Genomic DNA, 15,880 nt, shown 5'->3' with positions numbered 1-15,880 from the left:
ACAAAATATAAAACCGACTTAACCATAAAAAGGACGTCAGCCAAATTGTGGTAACGGTAGTATAAATAACCTAATACCTATTTTTAAAAAACCCTTACTGAGGTAAGATTCTACAGAAAACTACTAGAATTAATCAGATGATATGTTGGGGGTGGGGGTGGGGGGGGTGTCTTCTTAGATCCATAGGACTAAGGCTTCGTTCACATGGAAAGTCTATTTTCTAAAAATCAATTTTCTATTCGCGGTATCTTATGATCACGGTCTGTGCCCTGAATAACCCGCGGCGTAAATACTGGCGGCGCGAGCCAGTTACTTCCAAAGCTGTAATTAATTCTCGGGATATTCAGGGCACAGGGACCGTGATTACAAGATACCGCGAATAGAAAATAGATTTTTTAGAAAATAGACTTTCCATGTGAACGGAGTCTAAGTCCAAATGGAAACCAACTGCTTTTTACATGTTTGAAGAGTACAGTTTTGTCACATATTCTTACATTTTTATCACATATAAAATCGCCTTTATTATTAAATCTGGCTTTCCGGTTTCTGCTCTGCCTTTGAGGATTTAAACAGTTACCTTCATCAAAAGTTTGACATCACTCAAAATAAGCAATCACAATTCTTTTCCGTATCTTATAGATAATAGTCAAGCCGGTGTAACATTCAAGTTTCTCCCTGTCAAACTTGCCAGTTTAAATTCTAGGCTAAAACCTCTAAAACCTCTGACCAGTCTCTCAGGGCAATGGGGATTTAATAGCATTTTTTTTTGTTTTAAAAAACTACAATAATAGAAATGATGGAATTAATAGCACTAAATACCAGCGAGTGACTATATTCCTAGTAAAGAGTCACTCACACTCAATTTTATAAAAGTTCACAGCCATAAGGGTGAATATTCCAATTTCTATCAGGTCTGAAGAAATGTGTGGTATACAATTAAAACAAAGTTAATCAACACTGTACAATATTAAAGTTTTTCATAGGAGATCATTTTCATCAATTAAAAAAAGTTATTTCTTCGATAAAAAAATAAACAACAAATAAAAAACACAACAGTCTTCCCTTCTTTGGCAATTTACAAAATTAAAAAAAAATTTTCCATCAGGTTCTCCCATGGTCTTGACTGAACATTTTACCAATTTCTTCATTATCTGTATTTTTTTTGTGCAAAAATCCTCTCATAAGCCCTGATTAACATCTGGTCTGGATGTTAAGAGGTATTCTATCCTCATCCTCCTCCCTAAATAAAAAATAAAATGAATCAAAAATATTTTTTAAAAAGCTGACATTTATGTGACTGGCCTCCTTTGGTTAGATATGGCCATTATTATCAGCAGTGTGCTCAGATATGATTTAGGATTGCTAGAAAAAAAGTAGAATGAAATGGGAATGTGGCCTTACAACAAATTTCTGATTTAAATTTTTAAAAAATCATGTGGGTGTGCTGATAGAAAATACATACATTAAGCTGTCACAAATTGAATGAAAATGAAGTCTTAAATATCTACCAGTATGTCAATGGTCTTTTACAAAATTTCCTTTCAGTAAACTTTACCTTATTCAGATTTATTCCTATGTCATCAAACCTCTTCATACCACCGTCAGAATCAAAGTGTCTTGCATGCTATTTTTAAAATAAAAAGACTGTGTTCAGCACCATTCTGACTGGAGCCATTTTCAAACTTTCTTTAGAAAGTCAAAAGTTTGATTGTAATTAAACACTTAGTCATGCTGGGAGTCAGTATTCTCCTTCAGTGAACCCAATGACTTCTAAGGTGGACTTAACCTAGGACTCAATAATTTCAAATTTATAGTTAAATCAAACCAAGCTATTTTGTAGTCTATCAAACATTTTATCTGAACTTAGCCCACAACTCACCGATTCTTTCACTTCCCTTGTATTAGCTTCCCTTCGATCAGCTTTAATCTGGAACAGATAAGAAATCACTATGACTAAAAATTGGCATTTGCAAGTATCAAAATTATTGATTATAACAATTTAGATTACAAAAAAATACCTTTATTTTTAATAAATAGCTTTTTTTTAGTAGAATTGCAACCAATGAAATAGCATTCTTGGATCTATTAATAAACACAACAAAATCTAAAATCTAGAATGAAAATAAAAATATTAAATAATTATCTTAGAATGCCAATATATTTAAATCATGATATCTACCTGTTCACTAATTCTTTTCCTTTCTTCTTTTTCTCTTTTCAACTGAGCCTGTTGTCTTTTTCTTTCAGCAGCAATTTGCTTTTCTTTTTCACTAAGCTGTGATGATTAAGCAACAAAAATTTTAATTTTATGAATATGAAAACACACTTTTTTGGTACAAATTTTAAAGGGGGGATCTTTTCTGAAACTTTAACCATGAAACCTTTGTGTACCTAGATCAAATTTTACCCATGGTGACTTTTTCCTTGCAAAGAAGGGGTTCATACAAAACCCCAACCATCATCCTGCCTATGGGTCTGCACAATTACTTCCATTTTCTATTTTTTTTCACTTCACTTCCCCCCCCCCCCCCCCCCCCCCCCCACACACACACACACACACACACACACACACAAGCATCAGCAGGGGCGGATCCAGACATTTTTTCTGACAGGCTTCCAAAGATAAACATACCAGATAAATGTAATAAGGCAAACATACAAGATAAATACAATGTAATATTTATGACCAGGGGGGGTTTGAGAGTGATGAGGGAGGTTTACCTCTCTGTCTGACCAGCCAGACTGTGGTTTGCTTGCCTGAATAGGTGATGCCAATGGTTTGTTTTTACTCTCAATGGGTTCAGCCGACTGCTCTGTGTACTGTCTAATGAAGTAGCAAGAAAACATGCTTCATGTAGTATCTTTTTACTGGGGGCACTTCATTTCAAAGCAAACAATGTTGTAATACTTGTCTGGAAATGTTTATTCAAGGCATATATGTTTAAGAAATATACAGTATTACTATTAGTATATTCTAATAGTGTTGTTTGAAACCATTTATATGGAAGCAGATGCAAACTTACAGAATTTTTGCTTCAAGAAGTTGAATGGCACATTTTAACCTCTCAGAATCTGTCAACACTACAGCATCATCTGCCTGAAGAAAAAAAAAAGCAACCTCATACAAATCATGGCCATGACATTTAATTTTCAGGTTAATAATAATGATAAATGTGCAAAAGCGATGCAGTATATTAGACTGTTTAAGTGTTACTTTGAACATAACAAGTAAGAAAATGTACCCAGTTTGTTTAAAAGGATTCTCAATAGTAGAATATCTACTGACAAATAGTAACATATTCAGATCAAATCCATAGTGATCTTGATTTCAGAATCAAATCGAAGAATACAATACACAAGTGATACATTAAATGACAACATTAGATGGCATTTTTAACAGTTACACATACACTAAATACAGGGATGAGACTGCCATTTAGTTAAAAAGCCTGAAAATATGATGTGGGGGCTATTTGCATTGATCTCAAAAATGATATTTTTGGCTCCCAAAAAGTCAGAAGTTTGCTGATTGTTGGAAAAATCTCATTACTATAAATATCATAACTAAACAAAGATATAAATATATAGGAACCTCAGCCCATCCTGCCGCCAACATAAACTGCTGAGCACCTGCATATCTCCACACTTTATTACTGAATGCTTTATTTTCCTTCCGTACATGATGGAACTTCTCCTCAGACGGATTCTCAGCAGCATTTCTGTGAAAAATATAGTTATAATATTATTATGGTAGTATATCAATAAAATCACACAAAATGAATTAGGCACTTTTCCTCCCAAAAAGTGTTTTTGCAACAATATTATGTTGAAAATGATTGCTAATAATTTAAAAGAGAGGAGTTGGTTTGAGGTCATAAGGTATATTTTGTGAGCCCAAAAGTCATCAATCTTGAAAAAGGTTGTGTGTCGTCAATAAAGCTGGGCTATGCACACACATGCACGCACACACACACATACACACACATACACACACACACACACACACATACACATACACACACACATACACACACCAGATATACATGTATGTGCCTATACAAAGAGACAGCAAATCTGGGCTATATAAATACAATATCATTCCACTTAAAGTGCATCACTGCTTGACAACACATACAGACCATGGAATACAGAACAAGACCAAAATCTGTCACCCGTCACCAACTTACTTCATCAACTTGAGCAAGGTTTGTAGAGTAGTCCTGAGAATGACAGGGTCTGCCTCCTCCACCAAAATACCTAGACAGGCTCCAAGGATATCCTGAGCCTGAAATAATGCGGTAATAGTATACATGTATGTATGTTGATATGTACTGTAAAAGTTTTAAAACTTGTACAAAGAACATACCAAGGCTTACCCCAGTACATGTACAAGATGGTGATAAATAAATTTTGATTTGTTAAGAATTTTATTATAGAATTAGAAAGGATACAAAACATTGCATCCAAGTGCAAGGAGATATCCATCAATGATCTGTGAGGAGAAGAAAATTGGTTACTTTTCTTGAGAAAAAATAACATCTGATGCTTAAACCCCATATTCTTTCAGGAGTTGTGTTCTGTACCACTGTGTGTCATTATCATAATTGTCACTCCTTCTTATATATGACATTAGTACAGGTATGGACTACCTCAGATACTCTCTGACCACATGGTAAGCCAGCAGTCTGTTACCAAATTATTGTAGCGCACCCTGTGGGACTTCAGGTATCAACAAGAACAACTTCCAAGCCAGACACACCCTTAAGTTTGTATTTGGTGTTTTACACATTGGTGCCGAGTAGCCCACATCCCTGTCAGGCCTGTAGCCAGCAATTTCAAAAGGTTTTTTTTCTGAAAAAGTGGACCTTTTACACTTTTGTGCACCTAGATCAAATTTTACCTAGAATGGACCTTTTCATGACAAAAAAGGGTGGTCCTTTCAAATCCCCTAAACCCCTCTGGCTATGGGCCTGGCCTGCCTATATAAGGTAGTGCTAGTCAAGCATAGCCTCAGACTTACTCCAGATGCTCAGCTGAGTGACTGCGCCCAAACCCACAACTGTCCTCCTCTGCTGCTGCCACTGCTCAAGGGGTGGTAAGAGGCAGTACTATTTCAGAAGCCCCCCCCCCCCCCCCCCCATATCAGAGGGTATACTTCATCACCTGTGATTGCCTCAGTGTGAAGCATATTCAAGTTCCACACTTACCACAAGTATTGAGCAAATCAAGCTAGTCCTCCTTATGGTTTTGCTGTAGGGGCTAAAACAGGCACAATTACAACAGCAGGGGGTCATTAGTTAATTACATATAAATGAAAAAGTAGGATGTCTTCAAGTCACATCTTAGGGCTATTATTTCCAGTGTATTGCTCTAGAGAGTGTGTTAAAGGTGCATATGAAGAAAATTGACATTTGTCTAAGCATTGCCACTAAACCTGACCAAATGCCACCATATAGTTTCAAATAGCATATAAATTATAATTTACAAGAATAGCTAGCTGATAAATAAGTCAAATTTTCGACCAGAAATTTGAATAAAGTGCAATTCTACAGCTTTTATTTGTCTGACCGAGTGATTAATTTGGTATATCCCATGTAGACTTTATTTGAGTCGTAAAAGAAGCTAGTAGTGGTGATTTTCATTTGTTGCTGCTTATCTACGCTTGCTTCCTACAGTATGTAACATTAAAACTAGCACTATCACGAATCAAACGTAAGTAAATTCTAAATCCTGATATTTATTTTGTCTTATTTGAACTTTAAAAATCCTTGAACATCTCAATTTTTTAAAAGACACGTAAAGGTAATTTTACTCACATCATCATCATTTTTAGCTGCCATAATTTGTAATATTTTACGATGATGTTGCTTCTTGTTATCATTTCGTTTCCTTCCTCCAAGATTGAAGAGCAACATGAAAAACAATAAAAGCTACATTCAAAAGCAATCTCATCTCTTTGTATTTCTGTGTATGATTTAATTCATGTCGCATCTGACCAAAAATAATGCTCGAAAAGAATGCTTGAAAGCAAAGATTAAAGCAGAAACTGTGCCCAATACAGGTAAACATATGATCCAAAGGGGATAAAATTTAGTTTTACCTTTCTAACATTAGACATACTAGTATTGATAATATCAAAGATTTTGTTAATAGAGATAAAATATTGTGAAATCTCATTTTGCAGGCATTTCAATTTTTTATAGACAAATGCCCGGTTAAGAAATGGCTTTGAATATAAACAGAGACCTTGTTAAACACATGGCAATTAATCGAGTAATTCTACGTAAGTAAAGCAACCATGGGGACCAACTTATTATACAATTTAGTTTTCCTTTACATTTTTGAAGAGCACAGGAAATGAAAAAATGAGACAGATGAGATATTTTTTTTAGATATAAGGCCTAAAAGGCACACGCTGCTCGTTAGACCTTTAGAACGTTAATTTAATCTTAATCACTTCATACCATATTAAACTGTTCACAGAGGCATGATCCATAAACCTGTTTTGAGTTCAGAGTTTCTTGTTTCTGAGACACACTCGTGATGCAGTTAGAGATTGGTGAATTTCACTTGTGATTACAAAAATGGGAAAGCTACATAAAATGAAATTCGTAATTTGTCAACGGTTTTGGATAGGCAAAAGCTACTTGATTAAGAAAAATTGCTGATTTTTTTTTTTTTTTTTGCTAACGCACATTTTAAAACATTTTATAACAAACTCGCAAATTAGCCTTTGAAAAGAAATTTGATGTTTTCAATTGTAAAATTACGTTTATCGCTTTGCATACTCTTTTTTATTGATTTTTCTTCTTTTTTATTCAATCTTGAACGAATTTTTTTTACTTCCTCATTTCCAAGTTCATTTTGCCGCCAGTCAAATCAGATACCGCATCTTACTTAGATTGCAATGCCCATGGTTTCCAGTTTAAGATGTGTCTATAAATGTGATCGAGGTGTAGTCGCAGTGCTGGGTGGGCCCAGGAACAGTATAACAGTATATTTCTGGTGCAGTACCAAAGCCTCTTTTATGATAGGCTGAAAGAGGGCCAAACCCTGAGTGAGGGCGTTATTTAACACCCAATCCTTGAAACTGAAAACCCAGCCGTGGCGGACTGTTTCTTTTCAGGGGACATAAAATCATTCGAATCATTATGCCATTTTACGCACTCACTGACCCCTAATATGGGTGGACGACCACAGAGAGAGAGAGAGGATGGAGGCAAATCCAAAAACAATGAACTTTGCATCGTAACGAATTGCTACAGCGACAGCACTAGTAAACCATAAAAAGATATGTGGCTCACATTGTACAGGTTTGTTTGTTCAAGATGCGTAATTACGACGTAATATCAATACAAATGGAAATACTTCTGCAAAACCTCTTATCTGGCATCTGCTTTACCAAATTAACCATCGATCCTTTTGTATCACGTAAACCCTCATGTACAACACCATCTTCCGTAATTACTAAAAAAAAAAAAAAGATAAAAAAAGAAATGTAGGCACGCATGAGCACCCATAAGTCTGTGCAACATGACCACAAATCAAGACAAGTTTTATGCCTCAATAGCATTTCAACACGCAATAAACATAACCCTTTCTCTCAAATAACAAGGACTTTTCCCAACTTCAGGTCATAAGGTGCACAGATCACGCACACAGCGCCACGCAGACGCTTCGTACATCGCAGGGGGAAAGGGCGATTTTGCTGATAACGCCCTTCCCCGTTAATAGCGCGATGCAACACCACACTTTGAGTGCACTCCTCGATTGAAATTAGAATGGCAAGTTATTTTAATTAATCTATACGACAGAAATAACACCGTTCTGGCTTCTTATTTCTCGTCACCGGGTGTTCGCTCCTCGATTACGCTTGGGGTTGGTTTCACGTCCGCGCTTTCATTAAAAGATTTTCCTTCCGGGTTCAGCGTTGCAACTGAGTTCTGTATCTCTCGATGTCAAATTACTGGTCCTAACCCTCCCCCCCTCCCCCCGCGAAAAATAAAATAATGATCAGTCTTGTAATAATTGCAGGTGGCCTTAAAATATCCCCCCCCCCCCCCGAATAATAATAATAATAATAAACTTATAACACAAGGGGGTTTCTGGATGTCAAGAAGAGAGTGGGTCCGTTTCCCGTATATTAAAGAGCACCATAGTTTAAACTCAGAGAGTTTGTATATGGGAAGGGGGTGGAGAGGGTGGGCGAGAGGGAGTGGGAGCAACCCCAAGTCTCTTTAATCTCTTAGTTTTATCAGTTATTGGCACCAATTGCTATTTTCAAAATATGCGTTTTTACCAAACACAGTGACACATTTTTCGGAAGTGGTTTATCCTCCCAAAACAAGCATTTTCGTGATTAATAGAAATTTCGCCGTGGATTATCTTATTATCAGCTGAAAAACATAAGAGACGTAGGCTTTGAGACGTTGAGTAACTCTCTAACTTTAGGTATTTGGGTTGGATTGCGAGTGTACATATTACACTTGTAATCCACTGGCTTTAGACAATTGAATGTATAAACACCTGGACTCCTGTCATTAAAAACTCAAATAATAGTAATATTTGACCAGATTTAGACCATTCCATGCGCGTGTCACTTAAAAATACGCCTCCCCTGTATACGGCCATTTACGTCCGTTTAAAAGAAAAAGCAGAATAAAATATCCATTACCTGAAGGCCAAAAAAGCATGTAAAGTGCGATACTTTCAATCACGGGTGATTGGACCTAAAAACAATACACTTCTGAATTCGATCCCCCCACGTTGAGCAACATTTTACTGATAACATACTGTTAAGTACGGTTAAAAAACTTTGCCCTAAAAAGCGTTTTTCTTTGCTGTAGACCTGAAGTGGCATCTAAATGTATAATACTTTTGTAAGATTTTTAAGGTGGTTCGTTTCGTTAAAGCGGCCTAAATTGGTCAAGATAACCATTTTCTCGTTTCTTTTATGTAAAATACTTATATAGATACAAGTGCGATCAAATTGAACAGTTTAAGAGCAAAAAAATCAAAATTTCTTTTTTTTCATTCATTACCTTTTGCGCTTCTGCTTTTAAGCTACGGTTGAGCTTCGTTGTTGTAAGATAGTGATCGGGTTGCGTCTTACCTCCAGAACTTAGATGTTATCACGAAAACTGTTTAGCGTTTGCTTTTGAATTTTTTGTTGATGAGATATGAGCCCCTCACAATGATGTTACATCCAACAAAGGCATTATTTCGCCTCTTTATTGACAAAATCAGAACTGAGCCTTTCAAGGAGAATTCCTGGCAACGAATCACATACTTATAGTCGCGATTTAATAGGCGTTAAAACGGTCTTGGCGCTGTTCAGGCAAGGGTCATCTTGATCTTTAAAAAACAAATCAAAAACACAATTTCACCACAGAAGCGCTGTTGTTACATCATCAGCTCGAATTCGCAAATTCGCTCTGTATCTTCAGTGTAACTGTTTTATCTTATGTCAATGTTCTTCTTTGCATTAGCTTAGTAGATGGGGAATTAGACCCTAACGTATGGAATCACCCTCAAAACCTTTTTGACCTGGTGTTAATGGTGTGACCTGTTTAACCCACGCCACCTTTGCTTCGTTTCTTACACGTTTCTTTCATTTTACAAAATTACCCCATGTTTTCAATAGCCTGAAGTATGTTCGGACCACGTTCTAAAATGCAAGTTAGTCATCATATATTGTTCTTCACACGACCATATAAGATGGAGACATTTGAACCAGGAAATCGCCAATCTCTCTTTTAAACGACGATAGTTAATGACTGGTAACGACCAAACAACAACAACAACAACAACAATAATAATAATAATAATAATAATAATAATAATAATAATAAAGAAACATCGCCTAAAATCATTGGACCCCGAAGCTCTATTTCTAACTCTATTTGTTCTTAAAAACCAAATCTAGGTCGGTCAGTAAATTTCCCTTGCATCTCTTTTTATTTGCCCTATCTTTGTCTTAATATTACAAGGTACCCTAAATGCTCACCTTCATCTTCGATTGTTTCGATAGATGATTGAACAAATTCGACTTAAACCCCAGACCAAATGCCTTGGCATTTGTCTCGTGCAAAACAAAGAAAAACATTTGTAGACAAATGTCACAAGGTAAAACTCTTGACTTTGCTTTCCTAAAAAAGTGTAGTACACTAAATGTCACAGAGTAACGCCCCGAGGTCCATTTAACTAATTGTATTCTTCCTAACTGGAGTTTTTACCACGTGACGGTCAAATCTCACTCCAGCGGGCGTACAACGTGAAATCAAATTTGCTCTGTTGAAGAATCGCACTTTTCAAAATTGAAATGTAAACAAAGCGTGAGAATTCAGTTCCGAATTTTCACCACAAATCAGGACCTTTTTTTTCGTCCGATATCAGTTAGTTTTGGGTAATTTTAAAGTATTTGCTTATTTAAGAAGACTTCCGTAAGTTAATACATAGATTGAGTTAAAAGGAGTGACAATCAGCCCACGCATGCCTCTGTTGTACGGTATTTATATCTTGTTAGCAGACAAAATAAAAAGGGAAATTGTACTATTTACGAATGCATTCCATTCCAAGGAACGATGTGGTGGCTACAACTTCTTTTAACAGGTATGTTTAATTGTTTACGTTTCTATGTCTATTTAGCGTTGAAATTAAAAGAAAAAAGCGAAGCGAAGCGCATTTCACTCGGCATCTTTACATGATGCATAAAGTGATTTAATTGGGGATTTCTCGGCAGGTAGGTAATTTTTGCAAATTTTCCGTTACACACCGACAGCCAAATTTAAGTATTCACATAAATGCAATTTATCATGAATTTTTTCTTATGGCTTAATGCGTAGTTAAGTGTGATACTCAACTGAGTTTTTGCTGTTTTTTTTCCTTTCGATAGAAATTTGGAAAAGCGTAAATTACTTCTGGTCGACAAATACAATTTTGTCTTAAAAATTTGCAAAGATTTTCCGGCAACGGAAGTTATAGTGTGAAAACCATCTATGCCTCTTTGAGAATTAACGCCTATTTGCATACCTAACTAAGTAATTAAGTAAGAAAAATATCGATCACCTTCCTTTATTGCTGCATAGGATTTTTTAACTGTCAGTTGAATAAAATGCTGCATCAAGTTTTATACAGATCACATCATACTTTGATATTTAACAAAACAGAAGAGCAACTTGGCGGTGAACCGAACACATTTACTCCAAGACATTATGCTTTTTTCTTTTAATCCGATGGTCACAAAATGCACTACACAAGACCACATAATGTCTGCTAAGATTGGAAATACCACTGACGGTGGATATCGCTGATATTGTTAATCAAAAATAGTTGCGGTTTACTCTTAGATCAATAGCAGAAGGAATGGAACCTTTTTTATTGCCTAGATTCAGGGAAAGTATGCCTTGAGATTCTTTCCTTTGGGTCCCTGGACAAGATACAGTGTAAACTGCCTCCATGCAAATGTATTCCTTGTCACCAAATGCTTTATCTTTTTATCTTACGTGATTCTGTTTGTTTCCGGGCAATTTTTCATCAGTAAAAGGTGGCAATTAAAAAAAAAAAAAAAAAAAACAGTCGTATAACACCACAAACACCAAAAGCATCAACAGAAAGTTACATCCGTGAGTCATCAATTTTAATTAATTAATAATTTTTGTTTATGATACAGAAAAGAAACAAACGGTATGTCAGAAATGAGCGTCAGATGCACACTCATTCCATTAGCTATCATTCGTAGTTTTTTTTTCATTACAGTTTACTTGGTTTCCCTGGCAAATATTCCTCTAAGCACAGGAACAACCGCGCCATTTACTGTCAAGACCTTACGACATAGAAGAAATATCATGATTTCATTTTCTCTCCAACGTCGATGTTCTCCTAGTTGCATGACAAGCCATCGACGCCCTGAAAGCGTGATTGCAAGAAGTCTGGCTAATATTAGGGAAAGGTTGGCGTTATTGGATTCTATTGCCAATAATTATCTCCAACAGGTACCTGCACGATTTTCATTGTCAATTGTATTAAAAGCTTTTATGGAAACGTAAAATAGCAAGATGTTTTTAGTGCAGTACAATGAACACGGTAATCTCTCACTGAACGTATCTGCAACTTACCCACTTAATATCCATATGGGCCCATTCCCAATGGCACTATAGTTCTACGTAGATCGATCTAACTCCGCTGGCAATGTCGCTGAATGCAGTCAGATAAAGAGATAAACACGCCTCCAATTGTTCCCAGCGTATTCATATGATCACCAGCCTGTCTGTATTCTACTAAACGAAAGGATGAGGAGTGTTATTCTGTTAAACTGATTGCATTTAGCGAGAGTCCCCGCGGTGTTGGATCGAGCCACGTAGAACGATAGTTTCTTTGGGAGTGAGCCCTATGACATCCAATATATTCTGTTTGCAGATAAGGATAGCGTTTGCAGCAAGTGATACTCAGATGTGGAGACGAGCAAGAGAAAAGAAAAGATGGCTGACTATAAATAATCAACTCCAACGAAAAACTCGTCACCTAGCTGCAACCTTTCAAGTAAGTCCTTGCTTATTTTTTATAAGATAAAATAGAATCGGAAAAAGCCATGGAATGACTTTTTTTGTCACGACAAGCTATTTCATACCACAAAGTGTTTTGTTCACAATTTGTCTGGAAAACGAGGTGGGGAGGGGGTGTCATGTTAACCTTTTTTTAACCGCATCGTTTTATGAACAGTCTGAAACGAATGACGTCAGGCAAATGTTGAAACGTGTAATTCGGTGGTAATTTGAGTGAACTGTATACATTTTTTCATGCAGTGGCTTGTATAATCTCTAATAATATTTGTCTTTGTAGTCAGATATTTGCGAGTGAAAATGTCTACGAAATGACATTTCTCAGATCAGATGTATACGTGTAACTAACACTTTTTGTATTAGCCTTCAGACTTCAGTTCACTGAATTTGCCAAAGTGCCATGTTCGTTATAAAAAATGAATCCAAAGACAAAAGAACTTACTAAATAGTTCAGAGTGAAACTTTACATGAGCAAAATGAAGCGAGCAACAGTTTTCATTGGAAAAAAGATCTTCCTCTCAGGCCAGAAAAGATCATATGTCTATTGCTTCTGGATTTGGTTTAAGATTATTCATACTGACCATACAGTTGCTATAAAGGCTGCTTTTAAGCAATTAAGTCTCCTTGTCCATCCATGTCTACTTTCTTTGTCTTATTAACAAGGCCTTGGATACAAATAAATAAATAAATAAAAATATAAATAAAAAATAAATAACCATTAATGCAAAAATCTAAAGTGAATTTTTTCAATAGCATCAGGTTTTCGTAGCAGGTAGGCCTACTTACAACCAATATAAGTTCAGTTTATTATATTATAAATGCCGCTTTATGACACTCAAGGACGCTACTTTAGTTTTTTTTTTGTCAGTTAAACAAACTGGGTTAGTATTATCTAAATTTCAATCATGACATAAGAATTCAGCCCACACACACGTGAGCACACACGCAAATAAATGAATAGATAATAATTAAGAATATCATAGAAAAGCACATACAAATGTCTTTCATGAATTCAGTTTTTACTTTTACTGTTACACCATTTTTACACATCAAAAGTTCAATAGAAACATGCTGGTATAAAGACCAAAGGATGTGTTAATTCATCCAATGGAATTAGAATCAGGAATTTATATATCAGTCAAATTCTGGAACTTACGTCATAAACTTCCGTGAAAAAACCCTGAGATCTTTCGCTAGGGAATGACCTGGATGTACTTGTCACCTCATTCAGTGTCATACGGCTGGAAATAGCTTCTAGTGCTACGCCCCATCTGAAATTCACCACATAAGCTTCAGAGTATGGCTGTTAAATATTTCTGATGGAGGCATGCATTTTCAAAGACGCAGACCGTATTTTTACTGCATTTTGCCATACTAATTTATCTTATACATGTATGTTATACAGCCTTTTGTAAAACGCTGGTCAGTTGTAAGCAATGAATTGAACGTTTTTATCTGCCTTAATTCTACTGTGCGAAAGATAAAGGCCTTCCTACGTATTTTTGTTCAACAAAACATCATCGTGTCTATGTATCATCGTGTCTATGTATCATATCATGTCTAGCTATTCATTACAAGGTTCATGTGATTGTTTAGAAATATGAATGTAAAAGCACAGTCAGAGCAAACGTTGAGTCTCTAGGAACATATGGAAAACAGAATGTTTAGCACTGAGGATACATACACACGACAGATGAGAAATGCATCGGATACATTATTCTAAAATTGTTCGAAAAAAACTGTTTCGAGATTTTACATAAAATAAGATGTTTACTGATTTTTGTCGCTTTTAAAAAATGAGCATCATATCTGGGAATTGGTTTATGTAATTTAACTCCATGCTAGCAATTAATAATGTCAGGGACGGACATGACATGCACACAATATTTTATATTCAAGCAGCTCCTGCATATATAGGATACTTTATCAAATAATTCATTCAAGAACGGCTAATTACCGCAATCCCCTCTGTATGAAGAACGATTAAAAAAGAGCAACGGAGCCCGAAAATGAAATCGGTCAAAACTTAACAAAGGCATGTAATGTATAATATGTTTCCAAATTTTTCGAGTCGTTATTATTCGTAACAAGCACTTATAAGTGAAAACGGTTTCGCTTGAATCATTTACACTATTTTCTTTTTCTATTTCAGTCGAACTCAGCAGTGGTTTTTCTATCTAGAGCACTGACAAGTTATGTCGTCTATCTTGACATCCACATTCCAGAAATGTCACTTTCTTCCAAAACATTTTTTATCGCTGCTCGTCGAGAGCTGGTCAGCATCATCAATGAACTCTATCAAAGGATGTGTGAACTTCGGCTTTGTTCGGATGGCTCCGTAAACACTGATAGCCAAACGATACGGAACTGGACGGAAAGGGACGAAGCCTCCCGTCTGATTCGTGACTGGGTCGTATGGGAAAATCTTAAAGAACTGATAGAAATTTCTCTTTCAAACGTGTTATGGAGTCATTCGGATTCATGATTACGTTTTACTAATAGACTCATTCGAGTGAATTAGACAATGACGTATTTATTAAATAAACCAACCAAAGCCATATGTGTTTTAAGCAATTATATAAGTTAATTTGGACATTACTTATGTGTATTAATATTATTTAATTATGAGAATAAAATTGTTCGTATTATACCCGTATCTTGACAACTTTTCCAAATATACTGTATACTTATATGCTATAAAAATGTGCAGCACACGACAGCTTTCGCAAAAAATGTAAAGAATCAACCACAAAACCGATATTTTTAAAACATTGCGCAATCATTCTTGAATCAATTAAGAAAAAGACTTGAGGACTGAAAGAAAAAATAAGTGGTAAAAACGTCACAGTCACGACGCATTAAACAGATTATGGTTTAGAATTTAATGATGACGGATGAGCGTAAATTAGAGTTATTCCCAAAGCTCTGAATCCCGAGATGGCGACGACACTATACTGTGGAATGAATGCAGGCGAATCAGCTTTGAACATAACTGCCATGCTATGTCTTACCTTTGCCTTTCTATCTGTAGGAAACACTTTGACAAAGCTTCTTTCCTTGCAAATAATTTAGATAGTATGGTAGCCAGAATGAAAAAGCAATCTCATTGACTTCAGTTTCAAAAAATTGCCTTCTTTGCGAATATTTATCCTATAATACTTATAAAGTACACAGCATATAACACACTTCTCCAAACAAATAAAAAAGATAAAGGGCAAGTATATGCAAGATATTTTGACATTTGGAATATGAATACCCGTCTGATGTACACGTAAAACAAACCAAATGTTCCTGGCAGACCGCAAAATGCTATTGTGGCC

At 35.8% G+C, this 15,880-nt stretch overlaps 2 protein-coding genes across 2 annotated transcripts; one reads left to right on the top strand and one right to left on the bottom strand.

Annotated features, from left to right (window-relative positions):
- Nucleotides 1-325: 325 nt before the first annotated feature.
- On the bottom strand, nt 326-5,976 carry LOC106179855 (uncharacterized). Its single transcript, XM_087009953.1, has 9 exons — nt 5,817-5,976; nt 4,188-4,285; nt 3,593-3,719; nt 3,024-3,097; nt 2,722-2,824; nt 2,180-2,275; nt 1,880-1,927; nt 1,556-1,624; nt 326-1,240 (listed from the first exon to the last, which is right to left on the bottom strand). Exons 1-9 carry the CDS (start codon nt 5,913-5,915, stop codon nt 1,229-1,231), a joined length of 726 nt encoding a protein of 241 aa, XP_086866079.1. The 5' UTR covers nt 5,916-5,976; the 3' UTR covers nt 326-1,228.
- A 4,368-nt stretch (nt 5,977-10,344) lies between these two features.
- Nucleotides 10,345-15,210, top strand: LOC147763150 (uncharacterized). Its single transcript, XM_087009951.1, has 4 exons — nt 10,345-10,611; nt 11,758-11,993; nt 12,418-12,540; nt 14,713-15,210. The coding sequence occupies exons 1-4, from the start codon at nt 10,584-10,586 to the stop codon at nt 15,043-15,045; spliced, it is 720 nt and encodes a 239-aa protein (XP_086866077.1). The 5' UTR covers nt 10,345-10,583; the 3' UTR covers nt 15,046-15,210.
- Nucleotides 15,211-15,880: the final 670 nt, after the last annotated feature.

The sequence above is a fragment of the Lingula anatina genome, chromosome 3, assembly GCF_051362555.1.
Source record: "Lingula anatina isolate TDL-2025a chromosome 3, LinAna3.0, whole genome shotgun sequence".
NCBI classification, from domain to species: domain Eukaryota; kingdom Metazoa; phylum Brachiopoda; class Lingulata; order Lingulida; family Lingulidae; genus Lingula; species Lingula anatina.
The sequence above is the reverse complement of the archived record's forward strand: the minus strand, read 5'-3'. Positions and strand labels throughout refer to the sequence as shown.

Excerpts from the sequence above, each read along its gene's own strand:
- LOC106179855 (XM_087009953.1), bottom strand. The coding sequence starts at position 5,915 with ATGTTGCTCTTCAATCTTGGAGGAAGGAAACGAAATGATAACAAGAAG. Across the intron at positions 3,720-4,187 it reads ACCTTGCTCAAGTTGATGAA|AAATGCTGCTGAGAATCCGT; the intron begins GTAAGTTGGTGA and ends TATTTTTCACAG. Across the intron at positions 3,098-3,592 it reads TGGCGGCAGGATGGGCTGAG|GCAGATGATGCTGTAGTGTT; the intron begins GTTCCTATATAT and ends TTTTTTCTTCAG.
- LOC147763150 (XM_087009951.1), top strand. The coding sequence starts at position 10,584 with ATGTGGTGGCTACAACTTCTTTTAACAG. Across the intron at positions 11,994-12,417 it reads CCAATAATTATCTCCAACAG|ATAAGGATAGCGTTTGCAGC; the intron begins GTACCTGCACGA and ends TTCTGTTTGCAG. Across the intron at positions 12,541-14,712 it reads ACCTAGCTGCAACCTTTCAA|TCGAACTCAGCAGTGGTTTT; the intron begins GTAAGTCCTTGC and ends TTTCTATTTCAG.